This window comes from Planococcus citri, chromosome 4 (genome assembly GCF_950023065.1).
Source record: "Planococcus citri chromosome 4, ihPlaCitr1.1, whole genome shotgun sequence".
Lineage (NCBI taxonomy): Eukaryota > Metazoa > Arthropoda > Insecta > Hemiptera > Pseudococcidae > Planococcus > Planococcus citri.
The window spans coordinates 9,020,022-9,041,049 of record NC_088680.1 but is presented as its reverse complement, the minus strand read 5'-3'; the positions used below and the strand labels follow the sequence as shown (position 1 = coordinate 9,041,049).

Below are 21,028 nucleotides of genomic sequence, written 5' to 3'. Positions count from 1 at the left end.
TTATTCTTATTAAAATCCTGCAAATACTTGGTTTTTATTCGGGTTAAACTCAACCAGTCTTAAAATATGAGCTTTCAAAGTACAGCACTTTTGCTAAAAATCACAAACGTGTAAAAATTGCAAGTCCTCCCCCCCCCCACCCGAGAACATGCCAAAAAAATCGAGGGAAATTGTCGCATCTTACTAGCCTTATTTCAGTCGGTCCAATTTTTTGTCAACTTTAGTGGAACAGGGATGATCTGATGACTTCCTCGTGATCAATGAGTCGAATTCTTGATGTAGGTACTCCTGTACCTACTCGTATTTTGGCATTTATTTCAACATTCGACCACTTTTCCAACTTTGACACCAAATTTTGACTTTTCCCAAGAATTTCAGGTCAAAGTGTTTATATTTTGATGCAATTTCTGAATTGAAAATAGGTATCTACACAATTGTTAGAACTACTGATGCCAAAATTTCGATTTCTTCAATTCTTCATGAATAAATGATAATGAGCTGAATTCCTGAATTCTTTTGACATTATCTATTCGCGTCAAAATAAAGTCCCTTTTTAAAATCATCTCAAATTATGACACTTTTTCATAAATTTTGGGCCAAAATTTTCGTTTCTAGGTGTCACAAATTCTGGAATTAAGTAATTATTTTTTTTAATAAAAAATCTCGATTGAATTTGTGTCCTTCAATTTCCATATTTTTGAGAAAGTTTCTAAATTTTTAAATTCTGACTTGATGGAGGCATAATTTTCGGACCAAAAAATCAGAACAAACATAGTTTTTCAATGTTCAAGCCCAATTATGACCATCGATCTATTTCTGAATAGAAAAATTACCATTTTTGGGATGATTGAACCAAAATCTTGATTTTCTTGCGGCTTTTGACCAAGATTTTTGATTTCTTTTAGCATTATGCCTGGCCCAATATGTTAATACGAGTATTTGAGCCTTTTCACAAATTTTTTGCTGAAACTTTCATTTTTTAAGCATTTCTGAAATGAAGTTGGTTTTTTCATGACTTTTTTCCGCACAAAATTTCAACTCATATGTGACTTTTGAGCCAAAATTTTGACTACTTTTGGAATTAGTTGGACCAAAATGATTTTTTTCAACAGTTGAGTAAAATTGTGACCTTTATTGAAAGGTTCTAAGTCAAGTCGATACGATACCTGAAATAAAAACACACAAGTAATTTTATAATTTTTGAAGTCAAATATTGATTTTTGTAGCCATTGAATCGAATTCCTGATCTAACGAGATTTTTTGAAAGTTTCGATGAAAAGCAAGATCTTTTTGGCGGTTTTGACCAAAAAAGCGAAACTTGATCACAATTTTAGCAAAAAAGAAAAAAAAAACAGTAGAACTTTCAATCAATTTTTAGCGATTTGAGCTAGTTTTTTTTTTTTTTAATTTCACAAAAAAGAAGGAAAAATTTTTTCATAAAATAGAAAATTTGGCAATTTTTGATAAAAGCAAGATTTTTGACAGTTTTGTAAAAAGCAAAATTCATTTGGTATTGGTACCTAATTCCGAAAAAAAAAGTCAGCAATTTCTGCAAGAAATCAAATTTTTTGGAAAGAAAACCTCATTCAAATTCAACTTAAAAAATGAAGGACTTTCCATTCGTAAAATTTATATGTTTATTTTTCCAAAATTATTTTTCATTAAAAATCAAAATCGATATGTTCTGTTACTCAATCAAAGTTTTGAAGTCCAAAATCACTCAGCTCTTCATTGATTTTGAGGCAGAACCAATATTATTGATCATTGAGTTCTTTTTCAATGCATTTATAATTGAAAATTTGCATTCACTTTATGTCGAATTTCTTTGCAACAACTAATCAATAATTGAACTTTTTAAAAATCAATTTTGTGACCAATTCTCGTACTTTCATGACTTTCGAGTGCAATTAACACTTGTTTTATGGTTGTTCAGACAGCATTTTAATTTGTTTTCATGCTGTGATATTTTTTGCAATTTTTAATCAAACTTCAAATTAATAATTCACAATTTTTCGACTAAAATATCAAATAATTAGCAGCTTATAGTTGTTGTACCTTTGCTGCATTTGTAATTTCTCCTCCACTGTGGACTGTCTAAGAATATTTTCCCAGAAAAAATGCTAAGATGGAGAATATATGAACTCTTCCCTCCCATAAAAAAGTAAATTTTAATGCTTTTTGGTTTTTTGCTGGTGAAAAATAAATTCAATTACGAAACAAAAACGACGAAAATGTCGAATGAAAATTACTATCCGGGGGGGGGGGGGGATGATCATCACTTTCTAGCGAAAAAGGTGACAATTTTAAAGTGAACAAAATGTTGCAATTTTCAGTAGAAAATCAAGAGAACTTTTCTTTTTTTTTTTTTTTATTTATTTATTAAGAGCCATTTACAGCAACTTAGGCTAGGGGCCCTATATTAAGACAAACTTATGATTAGGGTATATACATATCTAGAAATAAAGTTACAATCAGTACAAAGAAATGGGCTACCTGGGTTTTTAAATTTTAAATTTTTTTATCTAATTTGGTAGAGTAAAGAAATTTAATGACATTGTCTATATGAGTGGGGTCATCAGAAAGGAGGACTTGAAGTTGGTTGGAATTTAGAAGTCTGGAGCGTTCATTTTGGTAGGAAGGACATGTGTAAAGGGATGTTGCATTCTGGGCATGATGGGGGAGGCTGTTTGAGGAATATGAATTGGTGAGTAAGAAGAGAGTGACCAGTTCTGAGTCTGGTGAGAAGAACTTCAGATCTACGCTGAAGTTGTTCAGAAGTTTTCCACAAAGATGTAGTGTTTTTTATTCTTTTTAGTTTATTTGAGCTAGGGATTAGAGACCATGAAAATTGAAACACTTCATGCATTAAAGTTTTTGAATGGAGCTTTAGGTCTGATAGAGGGATTGGAATGTTGCTTAGCTATTTTATCAGCCAACTCATTACCATGAATCTGGGAGTGTGAAGGTATCCAGCATAGTATGGGTGTGCTATTTTGGAAGAGTTGCAGGAGTTCAATAATTTCAAGTGATATAGGATGTCTCAACGAGAAAAATGTCGTTTTTTGATGCAAAAAAAAAGTGCCAATTTTAGGTGAAAAAAATACCATCTATTTTTAGTGAGAAGGTCTTTCAGAGAGAAAAAAAATGTTGGTTTAGTAAAATTGTAATTTTTAAGAAAAAAAAAAAGACTTTCGATATTGTAAGTGAAGAAGTTTCGACTTTTTTTTGAGAGGGGAGGGGGGGGGGGTAAAACCGCATATAATCTGACCATCATCGATGAGGGGAAAAGATCATAAATTTCCATTTTTATAGAAAAAAGTGATATTTTTTTAGTGAAAAATGGTAATTTCTGTAGAAAAAAAATGATATTTTTTAAAAAATAACAACAATTAGAAAATTTTTAGTGAGAAAATGACAAAGCAATTCTCAGTGAACAGTGAAAAAATGAAGTTTCCATTTCAGTGGGAAATCATGATAGATATTTTAGTAAAAAATGTAGCGATTTTCAACACTTTTGACGAGTTATTTGCATCATTTTCACTCTCAGAATTCAACATTTACCTAGGTATATGTATTTAAATAAGAAAAATGAGAACCATTTTATTTAGATTGTGTTTCATGTTGTTTTTTTGAATTTTTTTATTTTTTTTTTATTTTTTATTTTTTAGAATATGCATAGCCAAATTGGCAAGACCTGATATGTAGAACACCCTGAATTATATATCAGACTAAAGTTATTGAATTTTTTCACAACTCGAGAACCTTCTCATTGATTTTGGGCAAAAATTTCAATCATTTTTATTCGCAATTTTTCGTATGACTTTTTTAGTTTTTCCTGACTTCTTGAAAATCTAGACTTTAATCGACTTCGGTACCCAGAATCACAAATTGTTTGCAGCATATGAATTAAAATCGTTTTTTGCAGCATTTTTTTTTAGGATTTTCAGCCAAAATAATTAATTTTTTCCATAATTTAACTGAAAATTATAAACTTTTCCAGATTCCTAAGACCAAATCATGTCTTTTTGAACACAAAATGCCACATCTGGAAAGTATTTCGAAATATTTTCAGAACATTCTGCCCAGTCTAAGTTCTCCATTTCAGCCATTCATTCTGAATTTTCAAAATACTCACTGCTAATCTGCACTTTTTGCCATTCGATGATCATGATCGACAATCAAACACCAAAATTTGCCATCGATAGGTATATATATACTTATGTACAATCAAGTTTTTATCTCTCGTATAAACACATCACAGGTGTTGATCAATGATCACGAAATCACGTTGCCAATCGATAAGCTGGACGTCGTCGTCGTAACTTTGATCATGTATCTATAACCTAATTATAGGCGATATTTTCCAAACTTCGTTCCCCTGCCCTCTTCTCCCATCTCATCACATGGTTACATCGAGTACGTATTATGCCGAATAAACGACGATGGCACAATGTGGGCCATATGGTTTCCATTTTATTAAAATCTCTACTAGTATTTCACGCGATAATGATGAATGATACGGCGCTGGCGATGGCTACATGTTGGAGAAACTACCTACATGTAAACATACATCACACAATACGTATCTCAATAGATAAAATGCGTAATGAAACGTGCCTTACGCACAATCTCCGCGGCTATCGACCTTCTTACGCACATATTCGGCCATCGCAGGAGGTCTTTCTCCTTTTGTTTGCAAAAATGAAAATTCGAAATCGCGCTTTTGAAAAATTCCAAAGAGCTAATGACGTCGTGTAGCTGCAGGGCAGAGGGGCAATGGCAGGGGTAAAAGACTTCTTCGAGTGAAAAAAAAATCGACCCATTATATTGGCTTAATAGAACTAATTAAGTGAAATAAGTATTTAAAGTTTTAATTCGCGAATAGAAATGAAGCGAGTATAATTTCATTTTCGACATTGTAATCGAATAATTTAATTTTTTCGCTTCGTTAATTTTTCACATTAGTGGTAGTGTGTCTTTATACGATATACGTATACGTGCTTTTTATCATCGTCATTCTTGGACGAGTTATCTTGGCTGAATTTCTCCGCGGAAGGGGAGGTAATTTAATGCGAACTTACGTGGGTCTTGGTCTGGGTTTGTGTTTCAGTATACATGTTGTGATCTTGTTGACCTCATCTTCGGCAAAGTGTGGGTTTTGCCTGCGTTTTTTTTTTTTAAAGACCGATTGTACATAGATAATTATTTTCTTCCAAAAATATCTTCTTTTTTAGCAGCTAAAGAGTTGCTCGAGCCTACATATGGTAGCTTATATAGGGTGTATTTTTATTTTTAATCACTGAGATGAATTGATTGAATAATTTTATGTTACAGGTGATGGAATTATGTTTCGGTACGATGATGTCGACCGAAGTGGCGTATTATACTTATATTTATACCAAAGTTGGAAAAGAACATTACCACGCAGTTACCAGTTACTTGAGAACGTCGTCTTTATTGGGACGATGCTTCGGGTGCATCTTTGGACAAATTTTATACGTCAAGAATATATTAAACATGTTACAATTATGCTACATACAACTTTTTGGTTAGTATTTTATTTGCAGAGTCTATTATATTTTTATAATCTTCAATTTCTATGAAAAAATTAAACGAAAACAATTTCATCATTCGTATCGTATTGGGATCAAAATTGTGTATCCACAAGTCGCATTTATATAACTATTTCGCTATTGTGAATACAAATAAGTGGACCCAAAGGTTAGATCAATTAGGTCACAATATATGACGTCGAATCAAACACTTATATATTTATATTATTCGACCGACAACAAATAACTTGAAACTTGCCACAATAGGACAATCGTTGAAGAAATTGTATCGAATAAAAATTATTAAAATCTGGATCACTTTGCACGATTATTTGTTCAATTGTTCGTGTAAAAAATGAGTTGAATTTTTATATATTTTTTTTTAAATTCTTTTTTTACAATCAGCTCAGCCAAAGGAATCACGAGAATTTGAATTTTTTTCATCTTTAAACTTCGATCGACATGTTATTTTGTTGAATTATCTGAAACACTTTTCAAATTTTGGTAAATCTTGCATTGTTTTTTTTTTTGTTTTTAAAGAATTGATTGTGAATTGTTGAAAAAAAAACAACACTTCGAGAGAGAAATCCATATTAATTTGAGATGTGCACAACTTACGTATAAATGGTCTCAATGTACAAATTTTCTTGAAATTTAACAAGTCATAATCTGGCGATAATTAATTATTGCAAAGGGAACCGTTTGAATTGGGGTTCAAGTATATTATTATGATAACGACGATACACGTCAATCATCGAGTTAATCGTAAAAATAATTAAAATTTCTCCAATCAATAATGGCCATTTGTTAATAATTAGGCTACCTTACAGCATTTCAATAAAGATTATTATACATACAATGTAAGTACTTTGAAATTTTTCCACCTTTTAATTCGATACAATTTTGAAAAATACGATATGAGAAAGGAAAGGAGAAGGGATAAGATAAAGATTAAAGAAATATTATCAATTCTACTCGTATTTAAAAAAATATGCTTTGAGATTTGGAAAGAGTGTTGTTCTAATTTTTTATTGTTTTGTTTTTCTGAATTTCAGGCGCAGTCGTGACATTTATTTGGGCATTCCTATTACCGCCTGTGAAAACTAGTCTTTATTTTTATAGATATGATAATACAATTTTAGACAAAGCCGAGGGTAAACCGGTAGTGGTCAGCAACGGTGATGTGAACAATGCGGAAAATGGTTTGTTGGAATTTTTGTTTTGAATTTATTTTTCCATGTTTGATAAAAAAAATGCCGAAAGCTGAGTCGAAATAATCTGGAATTTGAACAGAAATTGAGTCTAAATTGGACACTCGTTCGTTAGTGGAGAAAAAAATTGTCTTCGAATGGGTCTTTTTTTTTTTTTTGAGTGACCCAAGACCCTTGACTAAATTTTGTTGTTTTGAATGCCACACTTTAGATCACAAATTGCCTAATTAAGTCTGAAAAGTACTGCAGATGATGAAGATTTTTTCATTTGGCTAATAAAAAATTTTTCTTTTTTTTTCTTTTTTTGAAAATTTGTTTAGAATTCTTTTTTTTCAGATTTGATTTTTAAGTTGATTGAAAAAAATAAAGAGTTCAGATCTAACAAGGAAACCCTTCCGTTTTTCAACCTCGAATTAGAGAAATTCTGAGATGCTTATTTGAAAAAATCATCGTTAAAAAATCCGAATCCAAATTGTCAACTATCTACGATCATTTTTGGATTTTTGAAAAATTTTCAAAATTGCCAAAATAAGCCTCAAATCGTGTAATTATAAACACCCTAAACAAAAAAAAAAAAAAAAAAAAAAGCCTCAAAAAATTGAAAAATGAAAATTCTGAAAACTTGAAATAGGACTGATTTTGAGCTAGAGGCTTCAAAAAGGGGAGGGGGTCATATTAGAAAGCATCTGGAATTCCAATTTTTCAATCCAATTCAGCACAATTTTGAAGAAATATTATTTTTTCGTCAATTTTTAGGTGATTAAAAATTTTTAAAATTCGCCAAAAATCAAAAAATAAATTCAGACGTTTTTGACCCATCTTTGACATGAGAATGGGGTGGGAGCAAAATTTCGATCATGTTAGTAAAAAAGTTCAGCGAAAGTATTGAATTTTGATTCATATACTTTTTTAGACATTTAAGATCAGAATCAACGTTTTGCTCGCATATTTTCAGAACATACAAAGTTCATTTTTTTAAAAAGATTTTTGAGGTTTTTGTACCAGAAAATTTTTTTGTTAGAGGAGGAGGGAGGGTCCCCTCGAAATATGATATATTTTTACCCTGAACTTTCGAATCATCATTCCACATTTTATATAATTTTTTAAGCTAAAACCTCATTTTTCCAATTTTTTGGACTTGAATTTTAGTTTTTCAAAGGAATTTCGAAGATAAAATGGCAAGCGAATCATTTCGTGAGTTGATTCAAAAACTTCGAGATTTAATGGCTCGAATCAAAATCTCAATTCATTTCAAACTTTCAAGTTGAAAAGTATGCTTTTTATGATTTTTTGGAGGCAAAGGTTCTCGCCTTGTGATTCTTTTTAAAAAAATACCAATCAATGTTTCATTTTTTTCAAAGACTTTTTGACAATGTATTATGTAAGTATTAGATTCCTTTCTCGAAAGATTTGTGTTTCGTTTTGTTTCAAAATCAATACAATGCTTTGATCTTTCAATCGAAATTGTAATTCAAAAATTTTTTTGCCTTACTCATTTTGCCTAATTTTGAATCAATTTCGCGATTAATTTCGTTTGTTAAAATGCTATTTTTATGTCATTTCTTGCCCTAAGAGAGTAACTTTTGATCATGATCGATTGAAATCGTGAGTGTTTCATTTCAAGACTTGGGTCAAATCAGGACTTTGTTCTGATTCAAAATCAAGAATTTTTTTTTGGGTGTTTGTAATTACTTGATTATTACACCCGTCGTGTGAGATTTAAATCGAGTTGTTAAGGTCAAGTTTTTTAATTAGGTCTAAGAATTTATGTTCTTCAAATCCTAAGAAAAAAAGAAATGCCAGAAGGTCTTTAGATTAAATTTCCAATTTCAAATTGCTTATTTGATATTTTCAGGGCTCGTACTACACTTTTTCCTTGAAAAAAGTAACTTCGATAACCAAAAAAGTTTGAAAAAGCAACTAAAAAATAGGGGGGGGGGGAATTACAAAACGCAAGGAAAACATTTTCATTCAGAAAAAATTCATCATAAAAAACAAAATTTTCAATTGAATTTTACGTTTTAAAAAAAGTTAGATAATACGAACTTAACATTCAAATAAAATAAATAAAATCGTATTAGCATGAAATTCAATTTGCAGGATTTTTTGAAAATGATTGGAAATTTTCGGGGGAGGGGAGGGGGTCAGACTTTTTGGAACGTATTTCAAAAAAGCAACAACTTTGAGCAAGTTTTTAGCAAAAAATGATACTTTATGGCACTTTTAACCAATGGCAAGACTTTTTGACATTTTTGGCTAAACACCAGACCGTGACAATTTTGGCAAAAAGTAAGGCTTTTTCACAACTTTTGTTAAGGTGACAATTTTCGGAATTTGTTACCAAAAAAACGACAATTTTTAGCAATTCTAGGCAACAAACGAGACTTCGTAATAATTTTCCCAGTCTTATTTGTTCATTTCTGAAGAAAGTTCCCCTTCAAATTATCAGTATATGCAACTTTTCGACTTTACATGTTACACGAATTGCCTAGCTATTTATAGGGAGGCATTCCACAAACACGATAAATAGTCCCAGATCACACAGAAAGTTACTATTTTCAACTTCACAATGTTCAGAAAATCATACTTTGGCTCAAAGATCACAAAAACTATTTTTTGGAGGGGGGGGTCTTTTTTCAAACAAATTACCGCCGAAATCATACAACTTGGTTTCAGAGTTTTATTAAACCCTTGTGCACGTTGCTTCTTTTTTTTTCTGGCGAAACTGGTGATAATATCATATGTATTATATTACAGGTTATTCGCCTGCATTGAAGAAAGTTTCCAAGGTACCGTGTAGTTTGGTGGTAAAAAGACTGTGGAGTGAATTCAAACACGTCTACACGAATTCGTACACTTTGAAGTGGTCCATTTGGTACGCTTTATTCCAAGCTGGATTCCATCACGAGGGTACCTATTCGCAAACACTCTGGATACACATTGATAAAGAAAATCCAGAAGAGCAAATGTTACCATATACTGGCGTTGTTGAGAGCATTTATACGATATTTGGTAAGTCATCATTATCAATCATGAACAATTTTTCATTGAAAGTTCACTTTCGATACCAAATCTGAATACCCTTCTCTCTTCCCATTTCCACAGAGTCTAGAATTTTTTACTCCTAATTTTATTCCTCAAATCAACATTGAACTTCTATAAATAATTCAAGAGAATATTTTTTTACGTGAACAAATTTTTTTTGAGGGTAGGGGAAGGGGTCTTCAAGTTATCTAGATTTTCGACTAATACATACTTCCATGTTCTCTTACAGGTGCTCTGTTAGCGCTAGCTTCCGGATACGTGGTAATGAAAGGCGACATTGGCAGCGAAATCTTGATGTTTTTGAGCCCAGTTGTGCAAGGTCTAATGTGCATATGGGCTGCGCAAACAGAATCCATGTGGCAGGCATATTGCAGTCATATTCTGTTCGCTGGCGTTTATTACTTTGCAGTGTCAATTGCCTAGTAAGTGACTTGATTGAATCATTAGATAAATGAAAGGGTATTCCCAGGTATAGTCCCGTCCTCGAATTTTCGAAATCACGATGAAACATTGTTGGATACCTTTAAAAGAAATGTTGGAGCCAAATAATTTTCCCCACCCTACTCCCTTGCCCAAAATTGTAAAAAAAAGTTTTTTTCGGGGGGGGGGGGTCATTCTTTAACAAATTTTGAATAAAAAATTTTGAATTCACTCAAATTATATGGAGAAGATATGAGTCTACCCACGTGAATTTTTTCAAAATTTTTGCTCTCCTCCCCCTCCCCCTCTCCCGAGACACAGAACCACCAAAAAAATCGATATAGCTAGTGACATAATTCTGAAATTTTGCACGTGGGCCTCCAAAACCAATGTAAAACCAAACAACTCCTTGAAAATCCAATTTTGGGGCCATAGACACCCCCTCTCCCAATTTTGGGGCGAAAAAAGGTTGACAATATGGGTATCGTTTTCATATGAATCGAACTCGCTGAACACAAATATGAAGTTAAATTTGCAGTTGGGCCCTTCTAAGGTCACATTGGGGTAGGGGGTCGCCCAAAAATCGAGTTTTTAGTGAAAAATGCTTAATTGTGGCACTATTTACGCCATGATCACGGAAGTTGTGTGGCATAAATAGCCCTATGGTAAAGCTTTTTTTCATAAGAAAATCAATTTTTGGGAAACCCCCTCCGCCAATGTGACCATTAGAAGGGCCCACCTGTAAATATAACTTCGTATTTATCATTCCTAATACTGAGGAAATATTTTGGAACTCACGTGGTGCTAATTTTTTGGTCATTATTGCCAACTTCGAAAAATCTTAAAAATTTCCTAAATTTTTTGCAATTTTTCTCGATTTTTTAAAATCCAAAATATTAGCAGGTTCGGATTTCTGACGGTTTCAAATTTTCTTTTGTCAATATCTCCCCACTGTGGAGGGGGGGGGGCAAAAAAATTTGAAAAATGCACGTGGCCAGACTCATGTCTCCTCTACATATTTTGGGTGAGTTCAAAATTTGTTATTAAAAACTCGTTAAAGTATGATTTTTTCCTTGAAAAATTTTTTTTTGCCATTTGAGCAAGGAGGGGAGGGGGATGGGGACATTTTCTCGGCTTCAACATTCGATTTAATAGTACCCAACAACGTTTCATAAAAATTTCAAAAATCCGAGGACATCGACCTTCGTCTATTTTACTTGGAAATGCCCTTTGAAATATCTTTAGGCAGCATCTTTGACTAATTTTAATTTTTTCACAGCTCTGAAATAGCAACAAACATTCCAAGCGATTGTTTCGCCTTAGTGTTTGGCATCAATACGTTCATTTCATTGGTCATTCAGTCATTCCTGACAGCTACGTTTAATGCCAAAGGTGGCTTCGAATTGAACTGTCGGACCCAGGTGAGCAAAAATACATAAAAATATTGAAATACATAAAATATAGAAATCACATCACGTAGCGAACTCTGTTGCGTGAAATCGATAGTTGCAATTCAATGGTGATCACATAGGGAGCTCTTTGACTCGTTTCACGAATAAAAAGAAGACCCAAAAATTACTAAAATATCAATTTTCAAAATTTTCAGGGTATTTAACACCCCCCCCCCCCCCTCACTCCCCTGATACGAAGACTTAATTTTTTTGAACTCTGATTTTGTCATTGATGAACTGAAAATCAACGAATAAATTGACATAAAATGAAAATTCTCACTGTCTTATCTCAACATGAAAATTTTCCAGCTCTGTCAGTCCCTCCCCCTCCCCTTCCAAGCTGTTTTCAGATCACCTAACTCGTACCTCGAGTGCAAATTCTGATCACCAAAATGCTTCTACAGAACTACTAATCGTAAGACTTAATCTTACAACTTTTTTATCAGCTTCATAGTACAACAAATCGTGGATATTTTGTTACAGTTCGTTACACTGGGAAGTTTTTTCTTTTTACTGGGGTTTGTGTTCCTGTTGAAATGTATATACTCATGCATACGACATGCCGAGAAGACGTCGATACAAAAAACAACAACTGTTTCGAAATAATTTTGACATAATTTTTTTTTTTTTTTTTTTTTTTAATATTTTTAAGAAACCTCGAATTGTGATAATAGATATAATTTTTTTCTTCATTATTTTTTCCCTTTATGTAGGGAGACATATACGTACGTATTACGTCACGCCCGGTAGATTTATCTCCTCGAGGTGTTTGCCCTTTTTTAATTTGGTATTTTATGGTGAACATTTTCCGCAAACTGATGGGAAAGGGTTGATTTCAACATTGTGTTCGAATACGATTGCGATGTTGATGTTGAGGAGTAAAAAAATCAAAATAATGATAATTGATCATCATCGACGTGATCTGCTGATAAGACTATAATAATAATTTCGCGAGGCAATTACACAATTTTAAGGGTATATGACTGATGTATACTTATATTCTGACGAGAGAGAAGTTGAAAAGTGTATATAAATGAGGGCTTATTGAAAGATATTTTTTTTTTCGAAATAAAATACTCGTATAGATTTGGTCGATTTTAATACCGAAATTGAGTACAAATCGGAGCAGGATTCCATCGCAATTTTACAATAAGGTATTGAATCAATTTTTACATAACGATGTAAACAGCTGTTTATGAAATTAGTTATTTGAAAATTTATTGTAATGATGTTTTATACCTTTTCATTGACTCTTTTAAATAGACCCATATTTTTTACCATAATGGATATGTTTATTTTGAGGAATTATCAAGTACTCGTATAAATGAACGACGATATAATAGGTACCTACTCGAAACAAATTACAATACTTTTTAGCAAACGAGACGAGGACAACGATGCTTGATGGGACAGAAAAAGATGAAAATTTATGAAATGGATGAAGACGAGAGTTGCATGATTAGAAACGAAAACATGGAAAGAGGGTAATAAACTTATGGGTCCAACTATATAATACAGGTCCAAATTTAAAATCACCTCATAAGAAGTAAGTATTCTTTACTGAGGTAATGGTGGCTGCCATTGCTTTATGCTTTTTATGTTGTCAACATGCGCAAAACCCTTTTTGAAGAGCTTTTCAGGCTAACGTGCAACAAAAAGCTTCGATTCATTTAACATTAGGTAAGCTATATACTCAGAGGAGGGAGGGGAAAAGAGTGTTCTGGCACGTAAAGTCAAAAATAAATCAAGATTCCACAAGAAGTGAGGAAAAGATTACCTACTTTTAATCCTGAAATTACCATAAAATGAAAGCTTGACCTCAAAATTTGTAAAAAGAAAAAAAAGACATTTAAGACATTTTGGTCTAATTAATGCAATAAAAATTTAATCAGAATTTTACAAAAAAAATGACCCAAAAATTTGATTTTTTTAAAAAAGTCACAAACTGACACAGATCTTGAAAAAAGCCATATCATTTTGGCCCAATTAATGTCAAAATAAGTCAACAATTTGGATCAAAAGTGATAAATAAATAAATCAGGATTTTACAAGAAAAATGACCCTAAAATTTGATTTTTTTTTAAAAGTCACAAACTGACACAGATCTTGAAAAAAAGCCACATCATTTTGGCCCAATTAATGTCAAAATAAGTCAACAATTTGGATCAAAAGTGATAAATAAATAAATCAGGGTTTTACAAGAAAAATGACCTCAAAATTTGATTTTTTTTTAAAAAGTCACAAACTGACAGATCTTGAAAAAAGCCACATCATTTTGGCCCAATTAATGTCAAAATAAGTCAACAATTTGGATCAAAAATGATAAATAAATAAATCAGGATTTTACAAAAAAAATGACCCCGAAATTTAATTTTTTTAAAAAGTCACAAACTGACACAGATCTTGAAAAAAAACCACATCATTTTGGCCCAATTAATGTCAAAATAAGTCAAAATTTTGGATCAAAAGTGGTAAATAAATAAACAGTTCATTAAAAAAATTTACTAAGAATCTAAAAATGTATTGTAGTTTAAAAATTGTCATAAAATGGAAGTTTCGACTCGAAACTTCTAAGAAAAAGTGTAAAAAATTGACACGAAAGTTCAAAAATGCATCCTTTCGGTCTGCACGATAATGTCAAAATAAGTCAAAAAATTGTGTGAAAAAGTCATAAATGACTCAAAAAATATTGTTTTAATTTTAAAATCTTCATAAAATAGAAGCTTTGACTCAAAATTTGTAAAAAAAAAAAAAAAAAAAAAAAACGCCATAAATTGACCCAAAAGTTTGAAAATATGTGATTTTTGGTCCAAGAAAAATGTCAAAATGAGTCAAAAATTTGTTTGAAAAGTCATTACTAATAGTAAATCAAAATAATACACAAAAAAAAGTAAAAAAATTATGAGCAGTGGCCCTGGATTTGTATTTTTTTTTTTTGACATGAAAATTCGAAAATACACAAAGTATTTTGATCTAAACAATAATGTCAAAATGAGTCAAAAATGTGTCCAAAAAGTAATAAATGAATCAAAATTTCACAAAAAAAAATTATGAAAATAAAAAATTAATTTTAATTCAAAAATCTTCATAAAATGAAATCTTTAGCTCAAAATTTTCAACAAAAAAAAGTCATCTATGGACATAGAAGTTGACAAAAAATCATTTTGGTTTGGGTAATGCCAAAAAAAAATCCAAGAACTTTATTCAAAAGTCATACAAAGAAAAATCATCAAAAAAATCGATTTGAGTAAATCTAAAAATTATAATGAAATGAAAACTTTCACTGAAAATTTGTGAAAAAGATTTCACAATTTGGCACAAAATATGAAAAAGTTTACTATTTTGATTCAAATAAAGTCAAAATGAGTCAAGATTTTGACTCTATGGTCACAAAAAAAAGCGTAATTGGTCATCAAAATCCAAACATTTGAAAAAATTATGACTGATGCACATTTTCATCTCATTTGCATTAAAAAAAGTTTCAAAAAGGGATCTCAATAGGGAGGAGAGGGCACCAAAGCCCCCAATATGGATCAAAACATGAAAAAATTTCAAAAATGAAGTGACATATCGACTGCTACTAATTTGAGGGCGTAGAGTTCGAATATTGGCTTATTTTTTTGATCCGACCTCTCATGATCCCCCCTCGCCCCTACTAGTGTCCTTGAAAATGATGAAAGTACTAAAAAAATTAGAAATTATGTATGATCCGTTGTTTGATACTTTTTCAAGAATTCTGAGTTCAAATATTCGCCTGTTTTTTGCATAAGGGTCCTCGATTTCCCTTTAGCCCCCCCCCCAAATTTGTGAAAAATCGAAAAATCATAAAAATATGCTGTGACATATCAATTCTTATTAATTCGAGGTCGCTGAATTCGAATATCTGTTTATTTTTTAGATTAGACCTCTCGTTCCCTCCCCTCCCCTCCCTTCCCCCCAATTTTGGCCAATTCAGAGTCTCATTTCTTTCAAAAAGAAGGGTAATGATACTTCAAAGTTTGAAAGTTTCACTAGAAATCACCAGTCACCTTCCTTTCTCACCTTTTGAAGTATTGGGATGAAAATAAGCTAGTTTTCATAGCACAGCTCCTGACAAAGCTTTTTTAGAAAATGTTTGCGCAAAATAACTAGCAATTTGCGACTTTAGTTAGATCCTTAGCATCGTCTAAGCATCTCAAAACCTCCTCCTCCCTCTACAAACGAACAAAAAGGTTCGTTTTTGAACCCCTTCGAGTAAGTTGTGCGCTCATCTAATTAAAGAAAAGAATAACTGGCTTGCAATTGTGTTAAAATATTCCAATTTTTTGTACATTTATTTTATTTTTTTTATTCGATAACCTTAGACTGTACAAAAAATTTCAAAAGCTTAGAGACTAGATAACTCTAAAACCTGATGTACAAATCTAATCGTGCTTTTTCTCCAACATATGACTCCAAATACATATAACAAACAAATTTGTATGCATTTAAGCGACATTCTGTACAAGGCTGCGCTATATAGATTCAAAATTTGGGGTCTATCGTTCTATTAAGAAAAAAAACAAAAACCTGTGATTTAATTTTCACATTCTTCGTAATGTATCTAAATCGTGTTTCGTTGTGATTCGTTATAAAAATAATTAAGTATAGTACATAAGCGGTGCGCTCTACCTAAACCTATATACTTATTGCTTATAGCAGCGATTTTGTTGGCAATATTACATCTTATATGTCGGTTAACCTTTTTAATATTATTATGTTTTTTTTTTTCTATAATCATTATTAAGTATATATTCTCTATTTCTGTGACGTATAAGTATAAAGCGGCTCCAAGCCGAGTAATTTTTTAAAAATTTATGTCAAATATTTATGTGATTACGAATTAATATTTTACGCAAGGGTTTCTTCCTTCGTCGTTGTTTTTTTTGTGTGTTTTCTTTATATTTTTTACGGTATATGTCGTGTTTTTTTTTTCAAAATATAGGTTTAAGAAATACGAGTAATAAGTACGCGATGTGTTTTTATTCTTACGAATTTTCAATCGTCGAGTCTTTTTTAATACTATACTCCTCGTTTGTATTTTTTTTAAATTTTTTGTTTCAAAATAGTACGAAAGCTGGGGGCTTTCTTAAGAGACTGGAGTTTGTATTTAGGAGATGAGAATGTTGATTTTAAATAAATAGGCGTTTTAAATTCGTGTACAGTTTAATAATATTAATTACGATTACGAACCAAAGATGTACTATATTTTTGACTACGATATTACTGTAATACTGTACTATGCTATATTATGTGATATGCGAGTAGTATATAGTGTTATAGGCCACAAAAATGGAATAATTTTGTAATATTATATCTCGAATAATTAATATTTTTAATAACTCGGTATGAGAGATCGAATTTTACATATCTACAGTCGAAGTAAATTTTATGCAATTTTTTCTAATAAACGAATGGAACACCTGATTGGTTGTATAGGATTCGAGATATCACCAATTTCATGTTGTGAGCCTAAAAATAATGTAATACCATTTTATGCTTTATACGTTATTTATATTGCACTAGAGTTATATGTTTTAGTTACCATTGTAATTTCTTTTTTCAAACGTTGCACATTCATAGTGATTCAGGAATGATTTTTGGGTGAATGAAAAATCAAAAAATTGAGATGAAAATAAATAAATTCCTATGATAGCCTGCCCTTTTTTTACGTCGAGACATAAATAATATCTACTTAAAGTGTAGTTATTTTGCAAACTTGGAATTTTCCACACCCTCCCCCCCTAGCCCACTAGCGTTGTTACCTCGGGTGAGAAAATATACATTATTCTTTATTTTTTTCCTAATGGAAAAAAGTGGTGCCGGTAGCCCGCCCCCCCCCACTTGAAAAAAATGATAAAAAAATCAATTTATCAAAATTATTTGTTTCTGCGTTAAAATTTTTCTAAATATTTCTTTCTTCAAGAAAAAACTTTCTCTGGCCCTTCAAACTACATATATCACCCCCCCCCCCAAGTAAGGAGCCCCTCAAAGTAGCAAAGATCACAACAAAATGAGAATAAATCAAAATCAGAGGAAATTTTTTTAAAACATCACATTTCCACATTAGAATTGTTCTAGAAACCTCCCTTTTTCAAGAAAAAAAACTTCATAGGACCCCCAAATAATCTTTGGCTCTCTTCTATGAAGCCTCCCAAATTTGGAAAAAATAAAAAAATTAGAAAATTGATGTCTAAGTAAACATTTTTTAATGGCCACTGGCCAGAATCTCTGAATAAGCACATTTTAAAGACAAACCCTCCCTTGGTCCTCCAAATGATGTTGGTCCCATTGTATAAAGCTCCCAAAATTGAAAAATATCAACAAAAATGTAAAATTGATGTCTGCAGGCACAAATTATTTGAAAATTTTTCATCTCTGAGCAAAATAATTCTGAACCGGTCTTTTTTCACTTCTTTTTTAGGGACAAACTAATTCTCGAAAGTTGTGAGTACATAATTTTTTGAATCCCCCTCCCCCTAACAACCAAAAAGAATTGATTTTCGCCTCTTCAGTTCAAAAACTCCTCTTCTCATTCAAAAAGTCCGATTTTTGCTTAAAAAGTCCTTTGTTGTTCAAAAAGTCTCTTCTCGTTCAAAAAGTCCTTTTTTGTTCAAAAACTTCTCTTCTTGTTCAAAAAGTCCTCTATTGTTCAAAAACGCCTCTTCTCGTTCAAAAAGTCCTTTTTTGTTCAAAAACACCTTTTCTCATTCAAAAAGTCCTATTTTTGTTTAAGGTCCTTTTTTGTTCAAAAACACCCATTTTTATTCAAAAAGCCCTATTTTTTCTTCAAAAAGTCCTATTTTTGTTCAAAAAGTCCAGTATTTTTGTTCAAAAAGTCCAGTATGTTTGATCAAAAAGTCCTATGTTTGTTCAAAAAGTCCTTTTTTGTTCAAAAAGTCCTTTTTTGTTCAAAAATCATTTATTGTTCAAAAAGTCCTTTTTTGTTCAAAAATCATTTATTGTTCAAAAAGTCCTTTTTCGTTCAAATAGTCCTTTTTTGTTCAGAATGTTCTTTTTTGTTCAGAAAGTCCTTTTTGGTTCAAAAACGCCTCTTCTCGTTCAAAAAGTCATATTTCTGTTCAAAAAGTCCTATGTTTGTTCAAAAAGTCCTATGTTTGTTCAAAAAGTCCTTTTTTGTTCAAAAATCCTTTTTTGTTCAAGAAATCCTTTTTTGCTCAAAAGCTCCTTTTTTGTTCAAAAAGTCCCCTTTTTGCTCTATAAGTCCTGTTTTTTGCCCAACTTGCTTATAAGGTCCTGTTTTTTTCTATCTTTGCCCAGGTCAAAAAGTGTCAAAAAGCATCAATTTTTGAAAAAATAGTCAAGAAGTGTCCATTTTTGTCAAAATTATCAAACAATCTTGCGCTTGCCATGATTGCCCAAAAAACCACAGCTTTTTGCAAAATGTTCAAAAAAATTCCTTTTTGGGGAGTAGACAAAAAATTTGTTATGTTTTCACTTCAATATTCTCAGGATGTAATTTTTTGATGAAATTATCGAACGGTCGTAATTATTTTCAAAATTGACCAGAAATTTGTGCTTTCATGTCAAAACGTCCAAAAATCATGGACTTTTGTCTTGCCTCTCAGAAAAGTCCTCTTTTCATTCCAATGTTTGTCAAACAAAGTCCAGTTTTTTTTTTACAAAATTGCTCAACACGCTTCTTTTTTGTCAAATTTTGTCCACCGCCCCTCCCCCCAAACCTTTCAATTTTTTTCAGTTTTTATGACAATTTTTTGATATTATTGAAATTTTTGGGGGCATTTTGGCTTTTTGGGGACACTGCGTGTTCGCAAGATGCCTTACGAAAAAAAAACCCTCCGTATAATCAACATCGTGATTGAAGGAAGTACTTGAAAGAGAGGAGAGAGGTCATGTACATTTTTAGGTTAAATCAAAGCAGCCTATATTATGAACAAAAAAATAACAATGAGGGAGAGGGGGGCTGGTGATTTTATTGAAATTCAAAATAATGTCAAGTGACGTATCGTTTGTTTAGTTTGTATAGGTGCCAAGTTCGAATTCCGTCTTGGTTTTTTGATTAGACGCTCCCAACCCCTTCCCCCAAAGGCACTTCAATTTGGTCCAAAAATGAAAAAATTGAAATATCGTGTGACATATCGTTTGTTGGGTTTTCGAGGGCGTAGAGTCCGAATTTCACTTTATTTTTGTGATTTGGCCCTTCCAGTCCTTTTTACAAGCACTTCGACTTGGTCTGAAAATTAAAAAAAATTGTAATGTCGTATGACATATCGTCTGTTAGATTTTTGTGGTCGCTGAATTCAAATATCAATTTGGTTTTTGGATTATACCCTCCCAATTCTAGCATAGGCATCCAAATTGGCTTCCAAGATGAAAAAAAGTAACAATATTGTAACTATTCTAATTTATAGTAAAAAAAAATAGGTACCGAGCATGTATGGAAATAAATCGAGACATTTGAGATCTCAATGACTCGTCAAACGTCAATTGTGTTCAAAACACATTTATGTGTAAATTAGAGCTCTCCCCTGTAATCCTCAAGCTAGTCATGGGGTTGATATAGGGGGCTAAAATTGTTATATAAATTAATTTTATCCAAGTATGGACTTGACTAAGCTGTTGGAACTAGAAAGTGAACAATTTTAAAGATTCTGTCTAATACTTTGATGATTTTTTCATGCTATTTTTGTAAAATTGACCGGGGGGGCTCACCTGCACCACTTATTTCTCATCAAGGGGCTGAAAATCTCATGGCGTGATTTTCTCACCCGAGGTATCAATTTTAGGGGATGGGAGCGAAAAAAAAACGAAAAAAAAAATCCAGCATAAATACTCGTAGGTACAATCTAATAAATAATGCCTTCTTGGAGCTAAATAGGCAACTTAATTAACTCTCGAATACATCCGAATCGACTGAAGTACCTCTACCTTTTATCAATGTTCGAAATCGGCTGATTTAAACAGCCGTGTACACCATAAATTGCTTACTTACGAGTACCCTCACGAAGGACCCAGCAGCATCCCTGAATCACGTGTTTCTTTCTTTATAATAAGTGGTATTCTATTAGTGATGTTGACGATTATTATTATACAATTTCTTAAGTTACGTATGTAGTTGTTAAAGAAAAAAACAAATCTTTATTGTAACAATTTTTTTTCTCTTATGTATTTTTTTCTCTTATATTTTTTTTTTTACAGCAAGAACTTTCTTTATGTAATGAATAAAAATAAACGATATTATTTCGATTTTTGCGAACGCAAGTTTCGAAACCGTACTGCGTAGATTTTTTTCCTCTCTTGACAACACGTGTCTGTGAGCTTCTCTCTTGTTATGCTACGAACATTTACA

The 21,028-nt window shown here is 31.8% G+C and overlaps 1 protein-coding gene across 4 annotated transcripts in view; it reads left to right on the top strand.

Moving 5' to 3' along the window:
* Positions 1 to 20,954, top strand: part of LOC135845765 (thiamine transporter 1-like) — a 75,417-nt gene extending 54,463 nt beyond the window's left edge. For all 4 annotated transcript variants that reach the window (XM_065364586.1, XM_065364585.1, XM_065364588.1 and 1 more), the window contains exons 4-9: positions 5,335 to 5,548; positions 6,608 to 6,754; positions 9,521 to 9,775; positions 10,038 to 10,230; positions 11,508 to 11,649; positions 12,163 to 20,954. In XM_065364586.1, coding sequence (XP_065220658.1) covers positions 5,335 to 5,548; positions 6,608 to 6,754; positions 9,521 to 9,775; positions 10,038 to 10,230; positions 11,508 to 11,649; positions 12,163 to 12,285 — 1,074 coding nt within the window. In that variant the 3' untranslated portion in view covers positions 12,286 to 20,954. The remainder of the gene's footprint in view (positions 1 to 5,334; positions 5,549 to 6,607; positions 6,755 to 9,520; positions 9,776 to 10,037; positions 10,231 to 11,507; positions 11,650 to 12,162) is intronic.
* Positions 20,955 to 21,028: the final 74 nt, after the last annotated feature.